Source organism: Sprattus sprattus, assembly GCF_963457725.1.
Source record: "Sprattus sprattus genome assembly, chromosome: 18".
Classification (NCBI taxonomy): Eukaryota; Metazoa; Chordata; class Actinopteri; order Clupeiformes; family Clupeidae; genus Sprattus; species Sprattus sprattus.
In genome coordinates, this window is record NC_137916.1 from 6,833,127 (window position 1) to 6,852,685 (window position 19,559).

The following is a 19,559-nucleotide window of genomic DNA, read 5'->3' on the forward strand; positions in this document are numbered from 1 at the left end:
TTAAGGAGGTCCGCATTCAAATTCTTCTTGGTGAACAGATACAGACTTTTGCTCAGGTAATCTTAAGACAGTGATTGCTTTTATCTATTCCTTTATTTTTTAAGCTTCTTTATATTAAGTTTCAAAGTAATGTCTAGAGTTATACAGTCATCAAACAGACAGGGAATAATAATCCATCAAAATATTCATATTGTTTATTAGTATAGCGTATTTTTACAGTACATTTCTGCACTTATTCGACTTACAACTTGGCAAACTCATTTCATAAGCATGGTTGAAATGTAACTGTGATTACAGCACTTATTCATGGCATATGCAAAACGCATGAATTTTAGCGACGTGAATTATGTCATAGTCATAGAACAGTCGTCGTCATAGATGTTACCCCAGCTGATGCGTATGGGCCTGGCATGTAACCAACTCTCATTACCATGTTAAGTAGTATATTGTAGTTTGATGTATTTGTATAAGAGTTAGCTTTCTATTCAACGTTGCCGGTTAGCCTAGACCACTGAGCATGTGTTCATGGCATGCATCTACTGACGCAATGAGAGAGGTTTTCCGATGTATTAGTGTCCCGATGTATCTGTTATAATTCGTGTGTACTTTGTTTTCTCAATATTGCAATATTATAAACCTCAGTCTGCATTTACCCTGGCTGGGAGAGGCTGTCATTCCGAAGACACTGTGTGTGATCGCCTTTGCTCTGTGTTCATTAAACCTGTCAGAGTGTATGAATAAACGGCTGCCAGTCAAAATCACAACGCAAGAGTGGAGTACTACAACGCTACAAATGGTAGCTTATATTGATAAGCCTCTGGGCTTTCAGATTGTTCATTGCTTTCCCATTTGTTGCTATGGAGTCCACGAAATACGCGCAAATAAACATTAAAACATTTCTTAATGAAAAGGAAACATGCATCACAATAATACTTCAGTGTAACCTGTACCTATGTGGAGTGCAAATATGTCTTGCTATTACACTACCCAACAGCTACACCTACGTCTGCTAACACTACAGAATGCATAATTCCTACGGGCACTGCACTAGTAACTTTAAATGTAGACTGGGAGGGAGGCTCTTGGCAGTGTTCTGTCTCACCCAAGGGAGGTTCTCATGGAGGTTCTCAACCTGTCCTCAGGGACAAATACTGATGCAGCGGAACAGCAGAGGAGTCGTAATGGAAAACGGAAGAGAAACTCCCTGCCGGGATTCACTACCTGTCCTATGAGTCTGCAGAACCAGCTCATCGGGTCTGCAGCCGTGGAGGAATGCAGAGCTCCCAGACGCAGAGAGGCAGGTAGAGTCCATCCATCATCTGATTTCGCTGCACACCTTTGTGCTGTGTCTGTGTGCCGTGAGTCAGGCACACTCTGTGCTCAGGCCGAAACTGCAACACTTCAACACACAAGAGATTCAATAAGAATACCAAAGGGCTATTGTGTCCTCTGTTTCAGTTGTGCCTCTAGGGGTTTTCAGAAACGGGACACTTTTTTGTGATTGACTGGAGCTTTGAGGGGATTTGGATGATAGTGATTTGAATGTATATGTGAGATGATTTGAGATCACTTATTTCAAGATTGGATGATTTGAAAAATATGATTTGGTTTAAAGGTTATTGAGCTCTTCCTTCTGAATGGAGGGCAAAGCCCAGACCTGTGGACGGTTCCAGGGGAAAGAGTGGGAGGATAGAAAGACTCGTCACCTCCATCCTCTCTCATCACTATATCCCTGTGTCACTCGCAACCTTGGCCAACATCTCAGTTGTCCTAGCTGGCACGGTGGCTGGATTAATAAAGATTGCACAAGAAACAACTCGGCAACACAATGCTTCAAATCATACGATATATTTATATAATAAAAAAAAAGAATGTAACAATGGCCTGCCATTTCTTTTTTTTTTTTTTTTTACTGTGTTACATAACTGAGTATTATGGCAAAGGTGGAAAAACAGGTTGGATTCAAACGATCAACAGCAGAAATGTAAAGTGTGATTGTGTGTGGGTGTGTTAGTGAGACATTATTTAACAAGTGACATTTCTTTTTTTTCTATCAAACATTAATTCCATAAAAAAGTCCACAATTCAAGATTTCAAAAGTATATTTACGGTGCTAAGCTTTCCATTCGGGAAATGACACACACTGGCATTTATCCCAGGGCAAACAAAAACTCTCTTGATGAACATCAACCTCCCTTCACCCAAGAGTTCTCATCATGCTGATCCTTTCTAATACACTGCAAAACCAGTTTTATGCTCGTATGATGATGATGTGGCATTAACTTTTGCCCTTTGCAGGATCTGTGACAAGTAACTGGGACAAATAAATGCCTTGAATGGGAGTATCAACCCTCTACCTTGTAATTTGGGACAAGCCTAGCGCTGCACAATAACTTTCTGAAACACTCCTGCGGTTGGTATGTACCACTGGTGTGTTCTGTCTTCTCATCCTTTCCATGGTTAGACTAGAAAAGTGTCTGTAGGTGATCATAAGTAATGGAGCAATGTTCCACTCCCAGCCATCACCTGACTTCAGTTTGTATGTACGCAGGCTCCTGTGGGGCATTCGCTGCAGCCTTGCTCTCTGCCGGCTCGCTCACGGTAACCCTAGGCCCCTCTTCCTCGTCGCTGTCTTCCTCCTCTGAGCTGCCCTCCCTGCCTGTTGGCTGCACACCGTTTCTGTCGTTCACACCATTGTGTGTGCGTAAGGCGGCTTTTTTCGAGGCGCTGGCGTTTTCTTCATCATCTTCCTCCTCATCGATGTTCTCACCATGGTGCTCGGGCTCCTCCTGCTCTTCCTCCTCTGGCTCGGGTGACGCCCTGCCATCCTTCTCCTCCCCCCCAGAAGGGGTTTTGTCAATCATAAAGACAGACTCATACCCAGGAAGGGGGGTGGTGTCCATCTCCTCGTCCAGTCCCTCTCTGTTGGGTGGGAGTGAGGCAAGAGTCAGGTTACATAAGAATGTATAGGGCAGGGGCTCGGAGAAATTCAATGGTTTACCAATGGTTTACTCTTAGGTACTTGCAGTACCATTGGACACTACCTTAGACATTTTTTTTTTTTTTTAGCAAGTCACTAGCAAGTTCTGTCACCCAATATTTGTAGGTTACGACCCTGTCACCCTACATTTGTAGGTTATGTGCCACAGAGTGAAAATGAGTGACTATCCAACCTGCAACCCTCATATTTCAGGCCAAGAATGTTGTCGTAATGCACAATTTCACTAGTCTCCTAATCATAATATGCTTGGCTGAAGATGTCAGGTGAAAGTCCTTTATAAAAAAAAAAAGGTTTTTTTATGTAATGCTTAACTGATTTAGTGTGATTCTAAAATGAAAAAAAAAAAAAGAAAAAAGATTACATAAATCTGTTTTGTGAAGGGTCTGTCATGTCATCCAAATTAAGGACTGAACAATACCTTGAAGTGCAGGCCAGGCTTTGGTGTCACCCAGATCAACTACCTTCCTTTCCAAAATCTGCGTCACACGTCAAAACCTGCAGACGTCTCCTTTACTTTTCCAGAGATTAGACGTTTCATCCTAGTCAAGACTAATGCACCACAGTCACTTTCATTTGTGTGTAAATGAGCCGATTGAGAGCGTAAAGTCCCATCTGGTCTATTCAAGTCGAGTATATTTATTGTCATTCTATAAAACAACGAAACAGCAAAGCATCTCCCCGAGTCACGTAGTGCAAATATAAGATAAGGAAGTGAAGATATAATAGAACAGAATAGACTAGACTTAAATAGAGTAGAATAGAATAGACTATATGTCTAGACAACATGCCTTTGGTGATTGCACAAAGCTGGCATTTATATCTGGGCAGACTTCCTCCAGGCATTTTGACTTCTGCAAGATACTCCTTGCATTCTGACTGCTGTTTAACATATGTAAAACTTGAACACTTTCATTTCCACACTATTTTTAGTTTGGTTTATTTGTGCCGAAAAGTTTAGTCTGTGTGCCTTGGTGTTATGTATTTACTTCTAGATGACCCACTTAACGCGTTACTGCTTATGTCTGCATATCTCAACAGCATTGCACCATGAAGCTTTTAGGAAGCGCAGCCAAGCATAAACTGCATATTTATGTAAGAAGCGTCTGAACAGTACAGGGATTTGCTACACAGGACAGGCCTTTGCAATGAAGTCCATGCACGGAATGTCGGCACAGAGCACTCACGCAAGCCATTGTTCGAACCCTCAACCACAGTAGTCAACAATAAAACAGACAATAAGCAACAGAGCATTGCTCAGCAATGAGGTAAATTAAATAAATAAAAATGCATTGAATGCAGTTAGAATGAGTCATTTATGGTGAGTTATGACATTGATCTCACCTCACGGTTCCCCCGGTGAGGCGCATCTTCTGCCACATGTAGTCCAGGAACATGGAGGCCTGCAGCAGACGCCCGATGCGCTGCATGTGTCTCTCTGGAAGCACAGGAACGACCGCATCAGACACGCACCAGGACAACACAACTAAAGGACCGCTTTCTGGACAGCTCTTACATTAAGTTCATCAATACTCGTAGAGGATACAACAGTTTACCATACACACACACCATTATCGATAGATTAACAGGGTACAAATTGCTTCATGGTATGTCTTAAATTCAACGGGATTTTATTTATATCTGAGGGGTTGCTTCACTGCAAACCACATATTTAGTATAGCTTTAAACCCCTGAGTTCGGTTCAGGTCAGGCACCATCTGTGCACATTATGCATTTCATTTTGCTTGATCTTCAAATGCATCTCCCCTTTTAGTGTAGATGCCACCATTTGGTGTCTCTCGCTGTCATGTAGCAAGATGCATTAATACAATCATACATTCTTAATTGCAGAGAACATGTCCTGCCATTTTCCTAAAAATCCATTATAATCACAAATGCACAAACGTGTGAATTTGATTTGTGTGGAATCTGTCTACACACACGAAACACACACACACACACACACACACCACTCTAGAACAGAGTTGAACAGGTTTCTGGAAGTGTTTCGAGATTTGTTTTTAATGTAATGTTCGGTTGGAACTGTAAAGGACGGAAGAATCCCAACCAGCCCGAGAAGACTGAGCCGCTAACTAACAAGAAGAGTCGACAACAATGGACGGTCAATGATAGACTCGTGCAGGAGTACAGCTGTAATAATGTAATAAAATGTTCTAGTTAGTTTCTGAGGCCCACCTGTGTAGGGGATGAGGCCCTCCAGGTGCGCACGTGCTCCCTGGAACGTCAGCAGCTCCTCCGGGCTCAGGTGCGTCAGCAGCACCTGGATGACGGCCTGCGCGTGCAGACAGTTGCGGGCGTTGGTGTTCCACACCGCACAGAAGCGCAGCAGGGACTCTGGGAGATCACACACACATCAGAGGACAGAGGGGTCAAACATCCTGACTGCAGCATCGGTGGCAGAGATATACTGCAAGTCTGGATAATAGAGATATACTACAGGTCTGGATAATAGAGAGATATGCTACAGGTCTGGACAATAGATATACTACAGGCCTGGACAATAGATATACAACAGGTCTGGATAATAGATATACTACAGGTCTGGGTAAGAGAGACTACAGGTCTGGACAATAGATATACAACAGGTCTGGATAATAGATATACTACAGGTCTGGACAATAGATATACAACAGGTCTGGATAATAGATATACTACAGGTCTGGGTAAGAGAGACTACAGGTCTGGACAATAGATATACAACAGGTCTGGATAATAGATATACTACAGGTCTGGACAATAGATATACAACAGGTCTGGATAATAGATATACTACAGGTCTGGGTAAGAGAGACTACAGGTCTGGACAATAGATATACAACAGGTCTGGATAATAGATATACTACAGGTCTGGGTAAGAGAGACTACAGGTCTGGACAATAGATATACAACAGGTCTGGATAATAGATATACTACAGGTCTGGACAATAGATATACAACAGGTCTGGATAATAGATATACTACAGGTCTGGGTAAGAGAGACTACAGGTCTGGACAATAGATATACAACAGGTCTGGATAATAGATATACTACAGGTCTGGGTAAGAGAGACTACAGGTCTGGGTAAGAGAGACTACAGGTCTGGATAATAGATATACTACAGGCCTGGACAATAGATATACTACAGGTCTGGATAATAGATAAACTACATGATGGAGAGTTGTAACACATGGGGAACAGTCAGTTCCCAAAGAAACTTGGGAAATTCTGAGATTAATGCCCTGCAGAGAAAATGAGCCCACCTTTCTGATCTTGACGCAGTTTCAGTACTGTCTTCTTCAACTGCTGGCTTTCTTCACTCTGTTGGATTGCTGCATCAAACATGATTTAAGGTGGTTTAATACGGGACTGTAATGATCAGTTAACTCAGTTCATTCTCTATTACTTCTCTATTCGTTTTTTAAGGGTTATTACTCTTGCTCAAAGCACACATTGTTGAACTCCATAATTATCCTAGTCGTCTTGATGTTACTCAACTGGACGTGGCCACTATTTTCGTCAAAATAGTAGAGTTACATCTAATCAGAGATCACACTTTTCTATGGTATACCACAGACTACCTAGGGAAACAGGTGTGTGGTATGGGGTCAATCTCATTAAACCTGGATCAAAGGTAAGGATTGACATTAGATATGAACTCAGTTTAAGGCGAGGGTAAGGGTTGGGAGTCAGATATCCCTCAGGGAAACCCACCCAGACTAAGGTTCATTGGCGTCTAATAACATGATGTTCGTAACCAACAAGGGAAAGGTCTGCTGATCAGACATAAAAACACAATACGCAGTACCATGAAGTGGACTTCTCAACTAATAACATTGTCCTAGCAGCCTGCACATTTAGGAAAGAATTAACAAAGATACTTACAGATAAAGGAAATATTACAAATGCTTTCTAAAAGACTAAAAAAAAGAATCTGTAAATGTATGATGATGTAGTGGATCAGTCTCCCACTTCCCCCATAAAGGGCATCACATCTCATAACGTAACCACATGGAGGTCACGTGTGCACTCATTATGAAGCGATCCCAGCCACGGTCAGTCACCTTTGATGACCTGGAGTACGGTGTGGGGCTGGTCTAGAGAGATGGCCAGGCCCAGGGCCTTCAGGTACTTCTTCTCGTGCAGCAGGTTGGACAATGCCTGTTTCCTATTTTAAAAAAAGAAAGAAAGAAATGCAGAGTGGTTGGAAGGGATGACACAGGAATCTCATATATCATGGCAATGCAGTCACCATTAACTCACCTGGAAAAACATGAGAAAGAAAAGGGAAAGAGAGGGATGGGGGAAATCAAAGGCACTCTTTTATATGTAAGTTTATGTATGTATACGTATATATTTATATGCACGTGTGTGTGTGTGTAATATATATATGTAGAGAATTAGATAGAGAGAAAATAAAGAAAGTAAAAGAGGGAGAGAGAGAGAGAGACACACACACACACACTCGTATAAGAACCAGTGGTTAACAGGTGAGACTGCAGAAACTTACTTCATGATCTGATCCTCCTCCTTGGCCTGTTCTTCTGCCAGTTCCTCCTCAGTCACATCCTTGTGAAAGTGAGATAGTTCTCTTAAGTAGCTGACGCACAGCCTAAATATAGACAGGTACGGCTCACCTCCCAAATCAGACATGGATAGATGTTTAAAGCAATGGGAACAACCAAGGAAAGACCTACTTATCCTTATGAATCATGTATCGTGTATCTGAGCAGGAAGTGCACATTTACTAGAATTTACTGGAAGAACGGAGACGTTGGTTCCTGATTGTAATTAGTCACACAACACTGCTGGGGGTGGGGGTTCAAATTCTGGTAAACTAGAACAAATGAACTAAACTGCTGCAGGGTCCTCTGAAATATGAGCAGTCGATCATATTCTTAATTCAGTTTTAGGTAGTGGCTACTGCAGGCACACATGGCTTACTGTAACACAGAGGCTAATCGCCATAATCCTTTTGAAATGCTTCAGAGCCTTTTGTTCTCTCAACAGCATATCCACAGACAAAAGCTTCTAAATGACACTATGAGTCATGCAAGTCATGGGCCATGAAGTCGTTTGTCAATGTGTCAAACAACGTGCTGTATTGACTGAATTTTTTTCGGCAGCACTGATAAGTGACAAGCTCACGATTCACTAGTACACCCATACAGACCGAATCAGCGTTCCTTTGAAATTAATTTAAACACAAGAACCTTATTCCAACCCATTAGCAATTCAGTATCATTTTACCTCAGAGTGATAGTTAGCTTAACATCTGAGCCTTCCAGTGAGTCAGTTTGTCAATGGGATCAATCTGGAGGTGAGACATGCCAAAGGACCCACTGACCTTCCAGACGATGATGTTGGAGTCTGCAGAGCCCGTCACCATGAGGCTGTCTTTGCTGCTGGTGTGGAGACCCCACACTTTGTCCTGGTGGGCATCCAGCGTCTTCACACACTCGTTGGTCTTTATGGTCCACAGCTTCACCAGGCCATCAGAACCACTGCAGGAAGAATGAGAGTGGGACCCAGACGGATTGGATACAAACAATACACAACAACATGGAATATCAAATAAATAGCATATGTAATAAAGGTTAGATCAGTGATGGTGATATGGTTTGAACTTTACTGGATTGTCTGGGGGGAGGGCAGACTGCTCATGCTCGTGTGACGCAATGAGAAATGGTAGATAATAGATGGTAGACGATAGAAGTGGTAATCATCTAGACTCCATCATCAGAACAAAGGTCACATGTTGGGAATATTTTGTGTACACAGAGTTTGAAAAGGAAGTTACAGTGTTTGATGAGGAACAGTGTTTGCTAAGGAACACAGTGTTTGATGAGGCTACTACTGTGCAGCACTGGGCGGATGACTTACCCAGTCAGTATCTGTGTCCCACGGCTGGTAAAGATCATCTTCAGCACAGATGCATCGTGGCCTTCAAACGTCTAAGAGAAGAAAAGGACGTATTGTAACGCAATGTTCAAGGCAAATATAACTTTAAAAATGTGCTATTAAATTAACTTCCATTAATTAAAATCAGACACACAGACACAGACACAGACACAGACACACACACACACAAACACCTCTACCTACACTATTAAGTATTGAACCAATGGACAATTGTCACAGTGACACAGCTGCAAGTTCAAATCTGTTTTGGCTTCTTGTCATAACAAATTGATTAGTCACTGTTCCATCCAGAGAATCATCTAAGGAGGTGAGAGGCAGGTTACAGGCACAATGCATCTCCAAAACTCGAATGTTCCATGTTTTTCCCACGGCAGTTTGGAATGAAACCAACACAACAAAACCTAAATTTAGTCTATGACTAATGCTTAATACAGTAGCACTGCCTCGACTGACCAAAGGCTTTCATAAGCAGCATTCACCACTACTAGAAAAGCTGGCAGACATTTGTGGCTTATCCATAAAGCCATACAAGAAAAACTGGCAAGAATGTGCCAGTGGCTTTTGACGTCATGCTTTATTTACTGACTACAATTACCGGGAGTCTATTCAGTTGTGATTCTTAAAGATGGGATGAATCATGAACATTACACTATGCAGTAGAGTAGAGGAATCTCATTCAGCAGGGACAGAGTCCACAACACATGAATCATGGGCATTACACTATAGCGTAGAGGAATCTCATTCAGCAGGGATAGAGTTTAAACACATGAAAGAACAATGAGAGCATGTATGATATGGGCATTTCTAAAGCCACTACTGGTTTGAGAAGGCCTGAGGCATGAGACCGGTTTGTGTCGCAAGTTGTTTTGGTCAAAATGAATGCTGAAACCATGTCAATATCAACAATAAAACAGTTTCTCCCAATATTACTGTCCAATGAACATGATTGAGCACTCTAGATCGTCAAAAAACACACAAAAAAACAACACGTGTCAACACGTACAGAAGACACAGAGATGATTCTAGAGGGATTTTAATTTCATCACAACACAAAGTGGGTGTTGCAAAGCAATTAACTGCCAGAACAGGAGGGGCGCAACATTTTTTTCAAATCAAATCGCAACATTGGGGGGGAAAAATGGCGGACCAAACTACGTCGTAGATGGTCTTATTTGTACATAAACGTAGTTTGTTTGACATTTTTGGCTTGGATTTTTCTTTTTTGTTACCGAGAAATAGACACACTGTAAAATGTAAAACAAAGTAAAAAAAATGGCGGACCAAACTACGTCGCAGATGGTCGTATTTGTACATAAACGTTGTTTGTTTGACATTTTTGACTTTTTTTTTGTTACCGAGAAATAAACACTGTGCAATGTAAAACCCCTGTTATTGTAACTGAAAAATACATCTGAGGAGATTTGCGAGGTGTCTGAGCGTGCTATCTATCGTTAGAGCATGCTACTACCCACAAGTTTAACAGCGAAGTATTGACGGATTGACAGAGACAGATAGTTAAAAGAGGTGCACGTCAGGCCACGGAGAGGTGCTCGGATAGTGTTTGCAATAACGGAGAGGGCTTTGCGAGTCTGCATAAAAGGTCACCCACAAATCAGCCTTAAGATTACCTGTTCCCTTTGGGACATTATCACAAGTGCCAAATCTCAAACCAGTTCAAACCGTCTCAGTTTGCTTAGGGGAAACATTTCAGCTGTGGGTCTTCTCTTCACCTTGAGGCAGCTGAAGTCCTGCAGCCCCCACAGCTTCACGGTGCCGTCGGCCGAGGAGCTGGCCAGCACCTGGTCCATGGGGGAGAACTGGACGCACCAGACGCCCCGCCTGTGGCCCCGGAACACCCCCAGCAGGGAGACGTCTGGCAGGGACCAGAGCTTAGCCGTGCGGTCCTGGGAGCCCGAGGCCATCAGCTTGTCGTTCGGGGAGATGCACACACTGTTCACGTCCTGGAGTGATGAGAGATGGAAGATGACAGAAATGCAGAGGAGGAAGAGACTTTTGAGACGAGCGAGTAAAACAGAACATATCTAGACATCCACCTCGTCATGTATTGCTTCACGCCTGGAATGACCTTGCAGCTAATCTAGCCCTGTGAGTTATGAGGAAGCCATGATACACACTTACTGTCACACAGCGAAGTTGGCAAAAGGTAGTCTAAAATCTCCAGAAATCAGACCAATGCAACCACATCTTTCAGGATGGTGCCCTGTATTGGCCAAGTGTTTGACATGTTGACCTGTCCTTATTGTTGGGTTCTTAAGAAGTCATTTCTTTTGTTTCACTATAACAGAGCCACGGATGTTTTTATCTCAGTGTTTGTTATGTGTCAGAGATATCTGACCAGTCAAATATTAGCAAAAGTATTCTGAATTAGTATCCCTGAATTCACCTCAACTATTGACTTTAACAAAGGCACCAACTAACAATGACTTAATGTTGAAACCTGCCATACAAGTTTGGACTACTGGGGAGGAACAGGTTTCGTACAATACAAGGAAGACACATTCCTTTCACTGAGGAAATGAGGGATTGCAAAAAAAAAAAAAAATCTTTCACGATAATCCAAATTTAGATCAGAGATAAAGACTGTCAATGAAACGGATACTCAGCCAAGCCAAACACCGCAGTGTTCTGTTCTTCAGCTAGCAGAACTACTGTACTGCCTGGGGTTATTTCATGCATTGTTTGTTTTTGTCCCTTCCTGGTGAGGAAGCCAGAATCTCATCACCCCAGCCATTCCAGCTAAAGTAAAACAACGGCATGTTCCCATGGCAACCCCCAATCTGACATTGATTGAGCTCATACCTTGTCGTGTGCCTTCTCTGTGACCTGTGCAGTGAGGCGGCCAAGCTCTGAATCAGCGGAGGGCAGCGGCTCGGGGAGCTCCCACAGCTTCAGTGTGCAGTCTTGGCTGCCTGACACCAGGAAGGCCTTCTTCAGCCTTGGCCAGCGGACAAACGCAATTACACGGTCAAATGCAGGTGTCATTTTATGCCAGTAAATGGAAAACAAATGAACCAAAACACCATAGCATTCTGCCAACCTCTTTACAGCATGAGCTTAGCTTATTGTTAGTTATTCTGTACAGTAAAGCTGTACAAAGGAAGGCTAAGTAACAAAATAAACTGATCGTTTTTGTGATTACACTTGATTTTTCCAGAAATAACATAAATATCAGACATCTTTAAACCATTACATTTAAACCAAAAGGGATTTTTGAGCCTGGGTCCTATTTCATTACAAACACACTGAAATCAGTCCCGTTTTGCGTTAGAATGCCAAAGCATCAACTGCAAAAATGGCTATACCATCAGTTTCACCTTTCTGTAGATCCGGTCTCTGATGTAGCCAACCTTTCAGTGCATCAAGTCAATTATTTCGAAGTCGATTACTTAGAAAAAAAGTCCCCCACCCCGATAATCTATTAAAGACACTGAACAGGATGCTACATCATGGAGCAGACCTAGAGAGGTGAGTGGTAAACCACACACAGATTTACGGTTAAAGTAAACAAACGCAGTTGTATCTCTGTAAGGATCTTTTCCATGTTGTAAGACCATTATAATAACATGTATGAGCCTATCAGAGGCTTAGAGGTTCACTTTGAAGCAGATGCTTGCCTCATGGGATTCCATCGTATAGCCCGATCGTTTTGATCGAAGTGTGCCTAGTAAAATTCGGGATTTAAAAAATGCTCTAAAAACAGGGCCCAGGTAAAAAAAAAACCCTGTTCTCCTTTAACTGTGATATGCAAGGCTTTGTAAGTGGAAACGTTTTTTTGCGTCATAACTCTTTAAATTGAGCCAGCTGTAGTGTTCTACTATATTCCAAATGCACAAAGAAGCACAAAGCTAAACACAAATTGACATTTTTTTTAAAACGTTTGAATAAATACCATGCCATCTGTGCACAATACTCATTAAAAAAAAAACTCCACTTTCTAACCAAACACTTAAACTGATACGGTGCCAGCTACCCTGTCTAAATCTGGACACGCCTGGATTCCTACAGCTGTACCGGGAGCAGCAGACAGAACCCACAGCGTCTTAATGACCGGTACCCTGAGCTACGCACCTGGAGCAGCAGACAGAACCCACAGCGTCTGAGTGACCGGTACCCTGAGCTACGCAGTGAACCGCTCCACTCTCCGGGTCCATCCTCCACACCCGCACAGTTTTGTCCTGAAATAAATCAAATTTCATCAGTGCTTATAGTGGGTATGTGTCAGTAATATAATATCATCAGTGCTTTTAGTGGTTATGTGTCAGTAATCTAATTTCATCAGTGCTTATAGTGGGTATGTGTCAGTAATATAATATCATCAGTGCTTTTAGTGGTTATGTGTCAGTAATCTAATTTCATCAGTGCTTATAGTGGTTATGTGTCAGTAATCACATTTCATCAGTGCTTTTAGTGGTTATGTGCGAATAATCTTGGCATTTCTGTGACAATTACGAAAAGAAATAGATAGCAGAATCCTATAACATGAGTGACCACAGACTGTTCGGGCTATTCTTCTGTGAAAGCACAACAATCTCATGATGTAGGGGTCATGAAAATGCAGCAATATTTGCACTTGCTGACACTGTTTTCACACCGACACAATTGCACTAATGATTTGGAGATAAAGTAGTGAAAGGGCCTCACCTTAGCACAGCTGACAAAGAGTAATCCTTTCTTGAACACATCCAGGGACAAAATTGTGTCTGGAATGAAACACAAGACAAAGAAAAAACAGATCAGCTGAATACTTCTCTTAGATCACCATTAGGTCATTATGCATAAACACCACACACAGTGCTTCAGGTTATACGAGAGAGAAACCCAAAAAGGCTACATCTTATGTCCAGTCTTTTAGTGGAAACCATTTTTAAAATGTTGACACATTCAATAATGATATCAACTTCAACATCAATAGCCAAATCATATAAACTGATTTATGGAGGGAGAGAACTATTCTAAGTAGTTTCTGGACCCCTTTTCTCCGCACAGCTGGGCACACCAGAGGAGAGGTGCTGCCCCCTGGAGGCCAAACACTGACCTGTGTGTCCATAGAGGATCTGGCAGCTGCTGGTGGCCAGCTCAAACACCTTGAGCTGGGAGCTGTTTGTGGCCACCACGATGTGGGAGTCTTCGTTGCCCAAGAACTTCACGTCCAGAATGTCATCATTATACCCAACAAACTTGGAAAGAAAAAAAACGCAAAATTAACTCAATTGTGTTTCTATACGTGAAAACTGTCAAGCCAGAGTTTATAGGTGGCACTAAGCGGACTTGCCTGCTGTTGCACGCCGAGCGCATGCAGCTGGTAGAGCAGGATGTTGTGCTCGGCGGTGACCGTGGCCAGACCCCCGGAGACAGGCATGGGCAGGCAGAAGGTGAGGCTGCACGGGTGCCCGTCATCCTCTGCCCCCCCGTCCTGCACAGAGGGTGTCATGGCGGGTAAAGTCTGGGTGAAGACGCATTGGGACGAGCTGGCCTCCCACACTCTTAACACGCCTGGAAAGGATAGGAGGGGAGAGAGAGAGAGAGTATTCAAGCTTTTTCTCTTATTAAAAACATAGAGAAGGTAATTCATCTGTTGATATTCTTTAATTATCAAACACAAAGTAGGAAGTGATTTTAGACTCTGAGTAGCAACCTTGAATGTTTTAAAAGTCGAAATGCATCGATAATCGTTTTATCGGTTTAGAATTGATAATCGATAATCGGTTTAGTATCAATTATCTGTTTAGAATCAATAATCGGTTTAGAATCCAATCGTTGACCTCTGAATCGGAATCTAATCGAATCGTGAGGTGCCAAGAGATTCCCACCCCTACCCCTGCTGCACTGTGTTGACCATTATGTTTGTTTCCCATTGACAGAGCCAGGGCAGTGTATGAACACTGGGGGTTTTCTGAGCACACACACCGAGTGGACAGCCAGAGGATCTTGAGGAGATCTTATGACCGTGGACCTCACCTTAAATATATGCAACACATTCTTTTCATACTACTTTAGTCATGTACCTTTACTGCCTGCGGTTATGAAGTGCAGCCCTTTGTTCTTCACTCCAATGTCCGAGTAATCTTCTCCCTCTGGCAGCAGGACTACCCCCTCTACAGCCTACAGGACAACACAAAATAGGAAGAAAGTCAAAACGTGGTTAAGGTTAGTACAAAAGCAGCGTGTGGCGATGGCTTGAAACCAGCATTATCATATTTACCTATTAGTAGAAACAAACATTTCACTCATTCTCTATCAGACCCTCATCCATAGCTTACACAACTTCTATAGTCCCTTTCAGCCAAACTAAGTGTCTGAGTACATGCATTGTTCCAGGTTCAATTCAAGAAGTGGTAATAATGCTATGCTACATTTTACCTTGCTTTCTGTCTTTTCAGCACATTGACTATTGTGTACATTACTGATTAACCCTCACCATGGTACTGAAAAGAGATTTCTGTGCTTATTCTTTCTTTTGCATGAACATTTAGTCCAGTGCTCTAAGCCGTAATGGTCATATCAGTGCAGGAGCGGCGTGGGACAGATCAGTCAATCTGCTCTTGCTCTCTGGGTGAGAAATGGTGTTTTTTGCTGTACTGCCGGAAGTACCCTCCCAGTAATCTTGTATTTGTTGAGACTGTCTATCCACTCTGTGTTACAACACAATTTTGTCAATTTTCTTTCCCTGGCAAATCACTTGTTCCATTTATCTTCGGACCTTTCTGTCGTTCACGCAAAGCTCTAAATGCAGTGAACTACTTCACTTCACAACTGCAGTCATAAATATGCTGCCACTACATTTGGGGGTGTTTCTGAGTGTTCCTACAGCTCTGCTGACTTCTGTACCCATCACCCTTTCACACAGCTGTAGTGTTTACCGTGTACAGAGGGACAGTCCTCATCACCCTTTCACACAGCTGTAGTGTTTACCTCATAAACAGGGACGGTCCTCTTCGGCTTCTTCTTCTCCAGATCCCACACTGTGCAGATTTTATCTCTTCCAGAACTGTTCACAAACAACACACAATTTTAGTCTTAAAAAGACCCTTACTTTCAAACTAAATTCAGTACTTTAAGAACTAATTCTGACACCCAGCCTTATAGTCCTATCATAAGGCAGCGGTGCTGGGACAATGCATTGGCAAGTGGTACCTGACTAAAGTGTTCCCGTCAGGGGAGAAGGCCAGAGAGGTGACAGCACTGAAATGGCTCTCCAGAACACAGAGGCACTTGCTGGTGCGCAGGTTCCATATGCGGATCGAGCAGTCGGCCGAGGAGGAGAACAGCTGGAGCAGACTGATGTCGGGGTGGAACTCCACAAGGCTGAGCGGAAAGAAACACACACACCAAATCAGAAAAACAAACCTCACGTTTGGCATTTAGAAAGCCAACATGTAGAACAACTCCTTCACTACACGTGCTTAAACGAATACATAACTACAAGAGAAAACAGATTATCCTTCATAAAAGCATGTTTCATTTTTATTTGTACACTAGTCAAGATCTTGATCGCCATAATATCATAGTATCTTAGTGCTTATAAACCATATTTCAAAATAACAGCCAAAACATATAATTCATCAGCAAATGGTGACAATCATCTTTAGCAAGATACCAAATGCTTAAATACCTGTTATACAGGGCTTTCCAAAAGTACAGTTACAGCACTTCCAAGAATGCATTGCTTTTTATGAAAAATTACAAACTACACTTGAAATAACATAATCCTTCTATTCCACTTCATATGATATTGTCATATTGTTTGCCTATGTGTTAGGATACTGCTTGCAAGAGGTAAAACATTATTTCTGAGGTTTGGCTACTTACTGTACCACTCCAGAGGAGCCCTTCAGGTTATGTGTGCAGTACTGTTTCAACACGTCCCATAGCTTTATGGTACCGTCACATCCCCCTGAAAATGAACGATACATCACCATCGACTGACATTGACAAACCAAAACACACTGAAGCAATATCATTTCTGTTGTGCACATGATGCTAATGTACCTGTAGCCAAGAGAGTGGATGTGCAGTCGAAGGCCATGCTGGCTACAGGGACGTTGTGGATGGCTCTCCATGAGCGTGTACATTGGCCCTTCCTCCAGTCCCACTGCTTCAGTAGAAGAGCCCGGCTGGCTGTCACTAGGATCTGAAAACAGAGCACTCTGTTTCGAACCACACACTGACTGCAAACTGAAATGGGTTTGGCTAGAAAACCAGCAGACAGGAACTCAGCTGAGGACTTAATCTTAAACGGCATGCTAACAGCAAAACATTCAGTTTCCAGAAAATAGGTGACAACGTAGACACTACATTACCTCGTCATCAGAACTTAATGAGAATGATGTAATGTCTTCTTGGTCATCCTGAAACAGCGAAATCGGCATTTATGATTTTGAGGGTAACAGCAGATTTATAGACGTGCCCACTAATACCTTTCAAAGCCTTACATTTACCTGCTCAATGCTATGGATAATTTTCCCTGTTGCAATGTCCAGCACATTAATGCGTGTCCCACATGTGCAGAATATGTGCTTCTCGTCTTTGCTGATCTGTGACAAATAATAAAGACGGACTTGACGAGGCTGCAACATTACTTAAAAATTACATTACTCTTAAACTTAACATTACAATGACCAAGACTCGTCTTACCTGAACTTTTCCTCCTTTGTAGAATGGCTCGATTTTGCTTGAAACTGCAAAGCTATGAATATAAATGGTCAAAATTATAATTGAGGTTGGCATAGAGATATCAGACTTTATGCTTATTTAAGATAGCTAGGTTAGCTACCTTGTGGGCTGAGTTTCATGTCACAGCCACCACAGAAAAGACACTTACTTTGTTTTAAACTGCAGTGTACTCGCCATTGTGCGTACTCCTCCTTTAAGACAATTCTCAGATTTTGTTCTAATCAAGTGCTGAAATGATGTTGGCGAGATCCTCATACACCTAAATCAACTCTCACACGCACCCAACATGTGTCCCAGTGAGTGATAAACTGTCGCATGAATTAGACGTCATCAACAAACGAAGGGGGCGCTGTTGCACTAGTGAGCTGCTTATTTTACTAAGGTGAGTTATATGGTAAATTGCCGTGTCAAAGATCAGCTCATTGTCAGTCATTACCCTCTATTTGAGCAACTCAATAATTTCCATTAGGTTATGACATACAGATTCAGACCGGTGCCACCCATGGAGACTGCCCTGATCCGTCCCAGCAACCCATAGTTTTGCATTTTTTACATGTGCATATTTTTGTTGTATAGTGTTTGTCCACTATTTAGGCCACATGCGAGCAGTGGCTCAAATAAGCCCAAATTGCAGATGAACATTTTGTTTGTGTTTCTTTTAAGAATGGATTTTTCAGTTTGACAGGCACCACTTTCTGCTGTTTCTTATAATTGGGCCTACTTACTGCATCCACAGTCATTTTGATTTATGACGCTCATTGCAGCATTTTGAACCTACCTTATCTTGCTTGTTGAGCCACGGTAATAACATCATAAACTGGGACCATTTCAAGTTGTAATTCTGTTTTATTTCTCTCAATGAATTAAGGAAAAATAACACATTGATGAAATGTTGCCGGTTCAACAAAATAAACCAATGGTTTCACCCATAGCGGTGTCGTGACAGGTACCCTGCAGTTGAAAGACAGACAGTGACAATGATCAAGAAATGTGGAGTCTGTAGATCATGTCTTTTGCTCAGCGGCTGCCTGCTCTTTGACGAATCCCGAGCAACAGACAGAATTCTCTCCCAGGTGTGCAGCGCAACACTTGCGCATTGCTTGGATCACATCGGCGCAGCGGCTCTCGATATACTTGTTTGCTGTAATGAAAAACATCATTACATTACCTACACCCATGTAACGACAGCAAAAAAATGAAAACACATGCTAATTCTAACGTTTACTTGGGTCACGTTACCTTGTAAACATTTCTGAATTTCACAGGCTTGTTTCTGGCATGGATCTTTCTGAGGCATTCTCTAAACCTCATTACATGGGGTCAGAAGTTTAATACATTATCTCGACCCTTCTTAAATCATCTACACGGAAAGGTCTCCTGGTTACTGTTTTTTAAATCTCAAGCCAAGGTTACTTCACCTGAAGAACAACCATACCTCTCTATTTCCAGACAGCTGAAGTGTCCCAAGACTTTCCGGCTGTGGCACATCAACAGTTGTCAAAGTAAAAGTCTTTAAACACTATGAACACATTTAAAACTCCCCACTACACGTTTACAGTTGGCTATAACACAAAATAGCCATTTATGTAGATATGGATTTCTAAGAAATGTGGAGTCTGTAGATCATGTCTTTTGCTCAGCGGCTGCCTGCTCTTTGACGAATCCCGAGCAACAGACCGAATTCTCTCCCAGGGTTGCAGCGCAACACTTGCGCATTGCTTGGATCACATGGGCGCAGCCATAGACATGTATAGGTAGACGCCGCCTACTGCTTCTCGGCGAAACGTGTCGCCGCCATTTTGGGAAAGGAGCTCTCTGCCGTCAGAGGTCTGTCAGACGTGTCAAACAAGCGCAAGTTGCCACGAGCGGCGGTTTACCTGGATAAAAATCACGATAACCTTTTACATTTCGCAACCAATTTCATGGAGTATTCAAGGGTTTATGCTC

General features: G+C 42.4%; 1 protein-coding gene across 1 annotated transcript; it reads right to left on the reverse strand.

Moving 5' to 3' along the window:
* Positions 1-1,951: 1,951 nt before the first annotated feature.
* Positions 1,952-17,901, reverse strand: tbl3 (transducin beta like 3). The gene is made up of 23 exons (XM_080857123.1): positions 17,761-17,901; positions 17,574-17,625; positions 17,378-17,473; positions 17,240-17,287; positions 16,929-17,070; positions 16,749-16,833; positions 16,074-16,244; positions 15,852-15,927; positions 14,945-15,041; positions 14,212-14,432; positions 13,975-14,116; positions 13,581-13,639; positions 13,008-13,114; positions 11,739-11,874; positions 10,649-10,879; positions 8,880-8,950; positions 8,344-8,500; positions 7,507-7,565; positions 7,061-7,164; positions 6,260-6,328; positions 5,195-5,353; positions 4,343-4,436; positions 1,952-2,922 (listed from the first exon to the last, which is right to left on the reverse strand). Exons 1-23 carry the CDS (start codon positions 17,865-17,867, stop codon positions 2,523-2,525), a joined length of 2,883 nt encoding a protein of 960 aa, XP_080713249.1. The 5' UTR covers positions 17,868-17,901; the 3' UTR covers positions 1,952-2,522.
* Positions 17,902-19,559: the final 1,658 nt, after the last annotated feature.